General features: G+C 40.7%; 2 protein-coding genes across 2 annotated transcripts; one reads left to right on the top strand and one right to left on the bottom strand.

The window, feature by feature from the left end:
• il12bb (interleukin 12B, b) lies at positions 1–4777 on the top strand. Its single transcript, XM_050040527.1, has 9 exons — positions 1–125; positions 1802–1895; positions 2035–2136; positions 2242–2424; positions 3429–3534; positions 3637–3806; positions 3954–4114; positions 4210–4328; positions 4429–4777. Exons 1-9 carry the CDS (start codon positions 24–26, stop codon positions 4454–4456), a joined length of 1065 nt encoding a protein of 354 aa, XP_049896484.1. The 5' UTR covers positions 1–23; the 3' UTR covers positions 4457–4777.
• Positions 4778–4908: 131 nt separating this feature from the next.
• On the bottom strand, positions 4909–11015 carry ublcp1 (ubiquitin-like domain containing CTD phosphatase 1). The gene is made up of 11 exons (XM_050041323.1): positions 10876–11015; positions 10246–10533; positions 9753–9844; positions 8853–8938; positions 8633–8748; positions 8168–8266; positions 7759–7796; positions 7437–7535; positions 7103–7219; positions 6876–7003; positions 4909–6615 (listed from the first exon to the last, which is right to left on the bottom strand). Exons 2-11 carry the CDS (start codon positions 10397–10399, stop codon positions 6588–6590), a joined length of 957 nt encoding a protein of 318 aa, XP_049897280.1. The 5' UTR covers positions 10400–10533; positions 10876–11015; the 3' UTR covers positions 4909–6587.
• Positions 11016–12090: the final 1075 nt, after the last annotated feature.

Genomic DNA, 12090 nt, shown 5'->3' with positions numbered 1-12090 from the left:
AATACTAGCAGCATGCTGAGTTCATGCAGACAAACTCAACACATACTCTGCACAGCCTTCGCACCTCTCCGGCATCCTTATCAGATCAGCCTTGTGAAAATTTTGGATCAAGTCCAGTTGTTAAGGTAAGTCATCCTTCCTTTTTGTGTTTCCTCCGGCACTTTATTCAGTAAATATTTATTCTAATATGGTGAGGTTAACTCCTTTTCCTAACATGGGACTCTTTTAAAGCTCCAGTGTGTAGGATTCAGGTGCGTGTATAGGCAAAATAAAGATATATTTTTTCATGACTGTTTTCATTAATTTAGATTTACCTCTAACTAAGAGCTGCTGTGTTACCTGAGAAGGAGCCGTTTATATCTACGTACAGTAGCCCAGAATGGACAAAGCAAACACTGGCTCTAGATAGGACCTCACCGCTGCCACTAAATTCTACACACTAGACCTTTAAGTTAGAACTTCATTGACAGAAACTGGCAGATAGTTGATATGAAATGAAAAATTCAATCCAGTCGTAACTTAAACACAACAGAATTTGACAATTGTCTCATTCAGCAGGAACACATTTCCTTACAGCATCATCAGACCTACTTTTACTCTAGAGGTACTCACTTACATGCCTCACTTCTCCCAAGAAGGTTTTGCAAAATGAGTCTGAGGGGCTGCAAGATGCTTGAGAGCAGATTAACCGTGCCACGCGTTTTGTTTTTTTGTACATCACTGTCTAATTTAACTTCTTCAGCATTCGAAGAAATTATTCAGATTAACAAAGAAATTTGGGTAAACTCTTCACACCTTGTGGGTACACACAACAGTACAGAGAGGTCGCAAGCAGACATTGCTTCACTTTAATGGTCATGGGCAAGAAGGTTACTGCTTTATTTGAGTATTTCCATTTTGGAATATTTTTTCACATTTTGGAGAAAAGTATCATACTCTTTCCCCCACTGCATTTATTTCAGGATTGTAGTTACTTGTCACTTTTCAGATATATAGAATGTAATCCTACTATATAATGACGAAAACTCTGTCTGTGTGTCTGTTCCACGTTTTTCTCCTCACTGACTTGGTCAATCCATGTGAAATTTGGCACAGTGGTAGAGGGTCATGGGAGGATGCGAATGAAGCAATATTACATCAATTGGCCAAAGGGGGGCGCTATAGCAACCGATTGAAATTGCAAACTTTGAATGGGCATATCTCATGCCCCGTATGTTGTAGAGACATGAAACTTTGCACAGAGATGCCTCTCCTCATGAGGAACAAATTTCCCTCAAATACCCATAACTTCCGGTATAGTTTTTCTGCCATTTTGAATTTTTTGAAAAACACTTAATCGATCTCTTCCTAGGAAGTTTGACCGATCTGCATGAAACTCAGTGAACATAATCTAGGGACCAATATCTAAAGTTCCCTCTTGGCAAAAGTTGGAAAACTTACTAAAACTGAGCTTCTACAAGGCAATGAATATTGTGGAGGGCGTGGCTCATCACATAAAGGTGTATAACATCTCAAGGGTTCTAAGGAAAATACTCTTGTCACAGCTGGATAGTCCTGCTGGTGAAAAACCTTGTGTTGCTATTTCAGGGGAGTTTTTTGTCATCATATTTATGCCTCATATTGAAGAGTGACAGTCTTGTAAGTTTTAAGCAAATATGCCTCCCTCTGCTAATGTACACGCCCCACAACGAATGCCTGGTAATGAAAAGAAAATAAGTTTGGTTCCAGTAAAGTGGATTTTGACCCTTGACTCTTGACATGACAGTCCCTGCACTTCACTAACCTGTGTCTTTTCTTCCAGATGCGTTCATTGATTCTTATGGTCCTATGTGCTGGACTGTGCTACGCCAGCTCTGACAGCAGCCAAGACAATGTAGAGACGCTAATGGATAATGGTTGGTAACTCCTCCTTTCTCTATTGGATAGTCCATTCTCTTGCTTTGTCTCTTCACCTCACACACAGTAAATGTTGATTCAAGCAAGTCTGTGTATATAATATAGTATGTGATTGTTTCTTGTCTATGATTTAACTAGTTCTGGTCCTGAGGGTGCCTTATGGTCAGGGCACCAGGGAATATGTTCGCCTGAGCTGTGGAGAAGCGTATGAAAACCAGCCTGTGGTTTGGAAGAAAGACGGTAAATAAACAGTTTCTGATACAACACAATATATGTGATACAATTTTTTTCTGGCATTTTAAAGCATCATTGTTACATCGATCCATGTCCTTGTCCTTGTCTCAGGCGAGGAGCTGGAGACACCTTTGCAAGGGAACCAGGTCAAGGTTCTGGTGGAGGAGATGAATGGAGGAAACTACACTTGTCACCGCGGTCCAGACGGAGAATACCTCAACCACACTGTGATCCTGGTCCAACTAGACCCAGACAACAGGACTGTCATACTGGAAGAAAAATCCCCTGGAAAGGGTGAGATAAGACAGATGGAGAGAGCGAGGAAGGAAGAGAACAAAGAAGGCACACACTGAGAGAAAAGACAAACAGAGAGAGATAACGATTTTTTTTGTGTGTAACTGGACCTGGCCAAAAGTATTTCACTGCAGGAGACATAGGATATATGTCAGTGAAGGGCTGAGATAAGACAGATAGTGGGAGAGGGAGATAAGATGGGGAACAAATAGACAGAGGCTGTTGCCCAAAAGCACACAAAACTCAAAAGATAAGATGAATGGTGGGGCACATGTAAAGAGAAACTCGATTAGAGCAGAGGAATGATGTGACAGGAGAATACAACTGGACGGAAAGAGGGGAAAAAGTATGAGACAACATGACCGTGACAAAGGGAGTGGGGAGGAAACATTAAAAAGAGAGGGAAAGGACGACAGTACTGTGTCTTTGCTAAATTCATGGTTATACTTTGATATAATTGCCATAGCATAAACAAACCACACCAGGGCTGACACAATGGGCAGGTTTTATGCCACACCCAAACACATATTGTTAGTCCTAGTCACAAACTTGTTGCCACTGGTCCGCAAAAGTATCTTGTTTCCCAGATAAAGTCTTTTCTTTTTTGCTTTACTGAAGAAATTATGACATTTTAAAAGTTTTTTTGTCACTTCTCACAAATTGCAAGAACCTGTGAAAGCTATAAAAGCTTTGGGACTGTTTGTACTGAAAGACATCATCCTTTCTCCTGTTTTGTGCCATAAGGCGACGCTTTTGTGTGCCTGATTTGATGGCACAAAATGTGAAATGTAGTGAAGAGGCTGATATCTCAGTCGGCTTGTTCGCAGTGATTATTATTACTATCGTGACATTAATCTTGCAATGATTTATTGATGTTATAATGGTGGGACCTTCAAAAGAAAGTGCTCTTAAACGCAAACGCTGGAGATAAATTGCTTACAAGATCATTAAACACAAAGGGAGGCAGAGATGCAGATTGCTCAACAGTGTTTCTGTTCCTCCAGGTCACATCCACTGCTCAGCACCCAACTATAAAGGCTCCTTCCACTGCACCTGGAAAAGAACAGCATCCAGATCCAACGCTGCTGTGCTCCTGGTGAAGGCAGAACGGTGAGGACAAAATCTAATGTCTCATGCAAAATCGGGAACAGATCAAGCACTCTGCATCCTGTTCTAGATAGTATTTTACCAACCATTTTGTCTTCAAACTAGTAATTCGGAAACGATTGCCTGTGAGCTGGATGCTGATGGATCAGGGATTCACTGCCAGGATGCCAGCTGCCCATACAAAGAGGAACAACACCAAATCTCCCTCACCATCTACATACACATCGACTCTCGCCTTGAGGCATACACAAAGGCTTTCTACCTGAGAGAGATTGGTAAGTGGTTGTATATCTGGTAGTCTGAGTTATGAGGCCTTATTTTCATCCATCCATCCTTAAAACCGTCTATCTGGTATTGCCTACTGCTGCAATCCTTCCACATCCTCCTCACTATACTGTTTCCCTCCCCTCCTCCCCGTCTAGTGAGGCCAGAGGCACTCCCTAACCTGCGCATCAGTAACGGGAAGGTGTTCAGCTGGAGCTACCCCGACTCCTGGGAGAAGCCCTGCACCTACTTTGGCCTGCAGTTCCAGGTCAAGGTGGTCCAGAAAGGACTTTCCTGTCACAGTGAAACACACATATTGGTAATTAACACATGCATGATGTAGATCAGATTCACACTTGCTGACTTCCAGTTAAACCGCATTGTCTTTAATGTGTCGTCTGTTCTCTTGTGCAGCTGAACACCACTCAGGAGACAAAGTACGAGGTCAATGTCAAACACAATAAGTATGTTTTCTGTGTGCGAGCTCAGGACAAATACACCAATGGGCCATTTAGCCACTGGAGCCACTGCATGTAAGTTTATTACTTGGACCACTGGGAATAAGAACACCAAGTCATGTATCCAACATTGATCTAATCCATATTGTTTTATTCCAATCTGTCCTACCTCCAGGGTGGATAAAAATACCGTGGAGTGCTAACTTCTTTCACTGGACTGCAGCCATGAATGAAGGAAGAACACAAGGATGCAAGACAACATCTCTCTAACTCCCTTTTTTAAAAATATTTCAACATTTTTAAAGCAATGCACAAAAAGTTGTGCTGTGCTTTAGGGGTGAATGTCAACCTGTACAGTATTTATTGATCACTCATTTAAGTTGTCTGTATGGAACTACATTATATTGTTAAAACTATTAGTTGTGATACGACTGAAATCAACTCATTTCTTTATGCCCTTTGTAACTTTTATTTATAAAACCCTTGCAGAATTGTTGTTAAAATGATTAACATTTCATAATAAATTGATGAACATATTACTTGACTGCACCTCATTTTTTCTTTCATCTCAGTGGCTTTTATTGTAAAAGATGCCAATATTCGCAGGTGATTAATCATTTTAAATGACTTAAAGAACAATGGACGACACAGGCAGTTTAGGTACAAAAGAAGGTTTATTGTCATATTTACAGCCAGGATGTCAGGGACGTGATTAGGAAAACACAAAAAGGCAGATCTCAAGTAATTATCTCAAGAAATGAAAAGGAGTTGAATGTCCGAGGGAGCTGTAAACCTGACAAAATCTGGGAAAAAAAAATCACATCCCTGATGTTTCCAAAAGCTCCAGGTGCTACTTGTTCATATGGTAGGACACCCCTTCCCCCGACACTTCCCCTTCTTCATCCATAACTTAAAATAAACGCTGACAATAAGTGCAGACATAGTTTCATTAATGGAGCAGCTACCAAAAAACAAAAAACAAACAAAAAAAAAAAAAACTGACAATGCACGTATTGTGCTGTCAGTTTCTTCCACCTATCACCATCCCTCATCCCAACTTTGTTCATAAACATTTAGATTTCCCTAAACAACTCTAAACAAAACATGTACTAAAGAATTCTGTATCCCAAAATACAGTACCGATCCTTTGCATGTAACTGAGTGTGTGTGTCCAGCAATGCAACAAAGCTGGAACAGAAAAACATCAATACATTTCTGGGCAAAATATGCACACACACCCATCCACCCATGGAAAACTGACTGTCTGTGTGCCTGCAGTATGTACAGTACATGTACGACATCCTCCAGCCCGCAGGCCTGTGTCCAGTGACCCCTGCATACAGGAAGTTCTCCAAAACACGCACGACAGTCGACTGTTTTGATTAAAGTATTTTTGCTACAACCTGTCTCAATCTCTGCGGCTGTTAGTGTCACAGTAGCTCTGAGGATTATTGCATATTATTTATTACTATATTATTATGTCAAATTGTGTAGGTTGCAGGCATCAGTCTGATGCTTAAGGACACATTTTATTATTCCAATTTGTCACTTCAGTAAAACATATTAATTCCTGTTGAATTTCACCTTTAATTATGTCTTTCTCATACATGTAAATTTAAGTGTTTCGGCTTTTCGATGGTTAGTCTCAGTCTCCAGAATTTGCAATATGTAACATCTCAACTTTGTACAGGGGTGGGGGACACCACATATTGACCTTTACCATAGTTATTATATTTGTATCTATTTTCACTTGCTTGGTATTGCAGAGAGGCTTGATAGTCAGAGCAAAGTGTGCCGCCTTTTTGTGGAAGACAAGCAACTTCACACTACCTATAAAGTAAAAATACTGTAAACCCCATCCATATGAAGACCAAGCAGATTCGGAATGTTGCAAATTAGTTCATCAGACTTCAAGATGTATTTTAGACGCCTGACTGAAGTAGGTATGTTGAAATTTGTGGGTCGAGGTGGCTTGTGGCACGTGGACTCAAACCTGGGAGCATTTTATTAAAAGATGGGTATTTTATTAAAAGATGGGTGGTGACTGTTGTTATTATTGTAATAAATGCAAAAAAAGATGTGCGAGATTTGGGAAAAAACATGCAAATACGTAAATTGGGAAGCCCATCTCAGTCCTGAGCTTTTGAATGTTGGTGGCTGCAGGGTTAGTGTGGGATTTGTAGTAAGGTTTGTAATAAAGGCCTTGTAACAGCCACGTTTGTGTGTGTGTGTGTGTGTGTGTGTGTGTGTGTGTGTGAGAGAGAGAGAGAGAGAGATCTGGATGATAGGATGGTAGTGTCCAGCCCCAGATTTTGCAGAGGATGTCGTCCCTCCTCAGTGATGCTGCCTCTTAGATAGGTACCTAAACACAAACACACACACACAGTCAGTACACATAACACTAATATACTTGTTCCATATTTTAGATAGATTTTGGTGAATTTATATGGATTTCAAACAGTGTATGTGCCCTTGAGTGTATGTTAAGCTACAGTAGCTACTTTGGCATATTTGTTTTCATTATTATTTTGTTGTATTAGGAAGTTCTGACAGGTGCTACAAGCATAATGTCACTACGACTATACAATCATCCTTATGATTGTTTAGCATGTGTGTACCTACCTCTCCCAGTGTTTATGGTTGAGTCCACTGAAGTCATCAAGTTTGGCGATTTCTTTTAGGTACTGAGCCAGTTTATACAGCTCCCTGTCCTTCTCTCTGTTAAGGTGAGCCTTCATGAAAGGTCGGATCTAACACACACACACGCACACACACACACATGATAAAACTCAGCAAAACATGCGCATGATGCTGAGGTCAAAATAACAATTATGGTGGCGGCTGTCTACCTTTAGTCCATTCTGTGGGTTCATAAGGAAGTTTCGTCCTATGTCATCAAACATAATGGTGTTCTTCCTGTTGTAAAATTCTCCGTACTTCCCCCATATCACACCCAGCGGCTTCACCTGGACACGCAGATACAGCACAAATAAAGGTACAATCCCTCACTGAGATGTAAACAAACAAACAAACAAACAAACAAACAAAAAGCCCACCATGCTACTCCACGACTAAATATGAGTATAAATGCTTTCCTCTGCTGTAAAAGAATTGGTAACGTGTAACTGCAGCAGTGAAACAGGCCAGTATCTTCATTTATGCTCAGCTGTGTGTAGTACCAACCTCCACGACCCCTCTCTTTGGGGTATGTACCGTGATCATTGCTGCACTGTCCAACATGAACGTAATCTTGTAGTTAGGGTTGTCTGTCACTCCCAGCTCCTACACACACACACACACACACACACACACACACACACACACACACACACACACACACACACGCAGGCAGTGGTGTTACATTCTGTTCCCCTCTAAATACAAATACTGTGGCTTAAATTGATTAACACTGCCACCTTTAGGCAAAAAAGGGTACAAGACAGTAATGGAAGCAGAAGTGTAGCTTCACCAACACCACCAAAAAGAACACAAGTGGAGCACTTACTTTCATTTTGGCATCAATCCACTTCATACTTGTAGCAGCTAAGGAGAGAAAGCACATGTGTAAGATGTAGATTTTAACTACATCCACCTACTTATCTGGAGTAATGAATGCCTTAAAGGAATACTTCAGCCCCGAAATGATAATTTCTCTTATTCTTGATGAGTCTTCGGCACTGCACTGTTCATGCTAAGAGTTATAAATAGTAAGGTTTTAGAGAAAATGCATGTGTTTGGGAAGTAATGAACATATGACTGGATAAATGAGACTTTAATTATACTGCACGAGGTGTCGCGGATGTTTTTCTCCGTTTCTGGATTCTTTGTTCATCGGAGGCAAAAAAACCCCCCAAAACAAAACAAAAAAAAGAAACGAGTATTCCTTTAAGAAGAAGAGAAAAGAGAATACATACACCAAATGACAATGTCATAGTCCTCGTAGGCTGATGTCAGAAACTCGTGAAGGTATGGTCTCATCAGCTCCTGACCCGTTTCTGCACACGACTTGTGATCTAAACACACATAGGATGCAAACATCAATGCAAAGGTCCTAGATTAAACTAGCAACTGACAGGCTGACAGACAGTGACTGATTTACAGAAGGAGCCGTCAACATTAAAGAATCCGTCAACATTTTAGATTTGTTCATAAAAGTGTTGACCCTGTGAACTTCTCTGAGATTGAACCCAACATATGCATGTGCACACATGAAGAGAGGTAACAGGGGAGACACAGTATTAAAGTGAATGTTGTGTAACGTGCAGTTAGAGTTAACACACAGTGGTCGCTATATGCATGCTATGATTTAACAAGCCACACAGTCAGCGGTTTCCCAGTCATGTTCCTAAAGAGCAAATGATGATGTCACTGTAACTCACCAAACAGTGTGTAGTCCACATCCAGGACCAGAAGCCTCTTGCCTTCTCTGGGAGGGTTCATCTCCTCCACCTTATAGTCTTTCACTCGGCGGGCAATCTTAGCCAGGTTCTCCTCTCTGGAGACACAAAACAACAATTGTTTGATATATTTACTCACGTCCCCTAGCAAATTTTATCTTACCTCTATACAGACACATATAAATCTCACAACATTTCTTACCTGTTCTCCACTTCAATGACCTCCTCCTCGATGTCAAAATCATTGACCACATCATCATTCTCTGGGGGAGGGGCTAAAACCTCTTCCTGCACAAAATGAAACACATGCATGTTTAAAGTGGCCAAATGAAACTTTTAAAGGGAAACTACGCCTACTTTGAAAATTTATGCATGTTGTTTCATGGGTCTAAGACAGTCCAAAAGTATTAATAAACATGGCCAACCCAAATCCAAATGCTAGAGTGCTAAAACTCAAATGTGTTATGTCATGGGGTATAAAGTCTGGCGCTGCTCCACAGACAATGAATTGGAATAGATAGATAGATAGATAGATAGATAGATAGATAGCACTTTATTGATCCCAAAGATGTTCTAGATGACACTGAGAGCACCCAGGGGGATGTTCTGAGGGTACAGTTTCTGTTTCAGAACTGAGAACATTAAAAAAGAAGACAAACGTGGTGTGGGTCCACAAAATCAGGCTCCCATCATGGTCTATGGTGCAGCTCCAGACTTTATGCCCAATGACAGCACAGGTTTGAGACTTACTTCTCTGGTTTCTAGCTTTAAGAGGGCAGCACAATTTCACCAATATTTATTGAACTTTCCAAGGCCATGGAAAAAACATAGTGGAGTTCCTAATTTAGGTGGTGTTCCCACAGTAAATAAGCAAATGTTAGGACTTCAGATGTCAGAGAGCAATCAGATCATCACCCAACCAACCACTAACTGACCACAGTTAGGGACCCAGTATTTTAAATAACAAGCAAGAAAACTTGCTTAGATTGTCTCTCTTTCAATGACTACCATGTTTGATAAAACTGCAAATTAGCCGATCACTCAGGCACATAGCCAGTTGACTGAGCAACTTGTCCTCTAGCCATAAACATCTACCACCTACCAGACTCTCCTCTCTAGTGCCCATCATCATGATCTTAGTGTTAGGCTTCAGCTTCAGAGAGCCCAGCTTCACCTCATCCTCTGCAGGTTTACCTAGAAGCAGGAATGAAAAAGAGAAAGAACAGAAGAAGAGGGGAATTCAATTAGCTAAAAACGCCACATAAAACAGAAATCACTGATGAACTATTGTGACAGATGGATTAAATTGACACTCAAGCAGGTAACAGACCAATAAATTGATATGTTTGTACATGTAAAACATCTGCTAATTATGAATATGGATTGACATAGCCAAAGCCTAGGGCAATGTAGGGGTGAATTTTTTTTAACAGAAGCTTATTTCAGAAGAGGAGACGTTTCTTACGTGTAGTTAACAACAATGCAAAGGCACAAAAGGGAAATAAAGTCCCAAAATCTTGTCCACCTGGTTTGGATATCATACTGCTTTACCTACACTAGCTCCCCCAGGTATAACAGACGTGATACCCTCTCACCTTTGACCTTGAGTCCCAGTAGTTTCTGTCTCTCTGGCAGCACCCCAGTCAAGGTCTTAATGGACTGTTTCAGGTCCATCACTGTGTCCTCCTCAGACAGAGAACTGATGGAGTACTCCTGACCTCCCCACTTTATGATCACTGATACTGACATGGCACACACGAGCTCTTCACACACATAAACACACTCAGCTGCAGCTGGAGTCAGGTATGCACGCGCACAGACGGGTGCACACACTTTCAAGCCAAAGAAATTCCAGCTACAGCATCAAACATGCACACGCACACCTTGCAGAGACAGAGAGAGAGATGGGCAGAGTAACAGGAGAGGTGTCAGGATGCCACACTGGAACTGGCTGTAGCTTGAGCCAGACATGGAAAGTAGCTAATAATGACACACAGAGAGCAAAACATGACATCGCTATTGTTAAGCATGTGTTGTTTTGGCTGGCTAAATCAAGACACAGCGGCCAAATGCCACCTAATCAGAGCAGACACTTTGACAGTCCCTGATGTTGATATTTTTAGCATGAGATGGCTAACACTGGCTAGCAACAATGTAAACACGCGAGGTAACGAGCCAACTAGCTAACATTAGCTGACTGAGCTACACAGTTCGGGTATCCTTACCTGGTAGAGCAAGCTAACATGTAATGCTCGTTAAACACTGTTTAAAATCGTCCGAAAGTTGAATGAATGAATGAAGTTTGCCGTTCAGTTTCATTCATCGAGTGGCGCACACTATGCTCTTCCTGGCGTCCGGAATCCTACCGGTAGTGACGTAGGACAAAAAGCTTCGTTACCATAGTGACCATGTTGCTAATAGTTTCCACTTACTTCATCCTTAAATGTCATCTAATAAAGACAAGACAAGACAAAAAAGGGAAATAAAGAAAATTCAACATTAAGTTTAGCTTATTTTATACTTGTTTGCATTTTTCACATGCAAATAGTTCCTGTAGCCTATGATTCAATTAATATTAGATAATATGATTATTACTGGAGAACTTTTATAGGAAATGCATTTTGTATTAATATAATTTTCCACTGGACAAATACCATTCAATTACAAATCAGCACTAGTAGGCTTGATTGACAGACGGTGCAGAGCATTACAAATGTTTGCTATATTCTAATTGTTTTATTGTTTCCATTTAACACGTACTCTGGACATCCTGGAAAGTAGCATCTATACAAAATGTATTATCCCAGTGAAATAAATTAATATGAATCCTGTGTGTGTGTGTGTGTGTGTGTGTGTGTTGCTAAAACAAATACACAGATATCTGTGGGCACTTAGACGGGGGTCTCTGCCAGTGAATGAGATGGGGTCACATTTTACATGCTGATAAATTGCATGACACGTCATAATTTCTTATTAGAAAGCGTTAATGTGACAGCAGATAATCCCCAAAATGCACTTTGACAATATCAATTTCTAGTACCTTAGTGTTTATTGTTAGATCCCAGTTAGTTATTACTACTCCTCATGCGGTCTATATTAAATATGCAGTATAATGAATATATATTCACTCTTACATTATATACAGTCAATAAAAGCAGTTATAATATAATAAAAACAGGGGAAATGTGCACTAAGCATAACTACACACTGGTTGGTGACTGACCTCAGCCCATCCCAATTTACCTGATCCCATTCATAATTCACAGAAACGAAGAAAGCCAAATATCCTGGCCTAGTATGGAAAATAATACAACATAAAAGCAAAAGTACATTCCACAGAGCCCCGCTAGCTTTACTTTCAACTGTCGGTAACAAGTAAGCGGCCAGCAGATTTACTGGGACAGACTATATTGCGCATGCCCAGTACATCCTCCTCGCTA

This window comes from Epinephelus moara, chromosome 3, assembly GCF_006386435.1.
Source record: "Epinephelus moara isolate mb chromosome 3, YSFRI_EMoa_1.0, whole genome shotgun sequence".
Classification (NCBI taxonomy): Eukaryota; Metazoa; Chordata; class Actinopteri; order Perciformes; family Serranidae; genus Epinephelus; species Epinephelus moara.
Note: the sequence above shows the minus strand (reverse complement) of the source record. Positions and strands in the feature narration are given on the sequence as shown.

Bases quoted from the DNA above. Each gene is read 5' to 3' on its own strand.
- il12bb (XM_050040527.1), top strand. From the start codon at position 24: ATGCAGACAAACTCAACACATACTCTGCACAGCCTTCGCACCTCTCCG. The intron at 1,896-2,034 runs GTTGGTAACTCC...TGATTTAACTAG, and splicing joins AGAGACGCTAATGGATAATG to TTCTGGTCCTGAGGGTGCCT. The intron at 2,137-2,241 runs GTAAATAAACAG...TCCTTGTCTCAG, and splicing joins TGTGGTTTGGAAGAAAGACG to GCGAGGAGCTGGAGACACCT.
- ublcp1 (XM_050041323.1), bottom strand. From the start codon at position 10,399: ATGTCAGTATCAGTGATCATAAAGTGGGGAGGTCAGGAGTACTCCATC. The intron at 8,939-9,752 runs GTAGGTGGTAGA...CATTTTGTGCAG, and splicing joins GCACTAGAGAGGAGAGTCTG to GAAGAGGTTTTAGCCCCTCC. The intron at 8,749-8,852 runs GTAAGAAATGTT...TTGTGTCTCCAG, and splicing joins GTCATTGAAGTGGAGAACAG to AGAGGAGAACCTGGCTAAGA.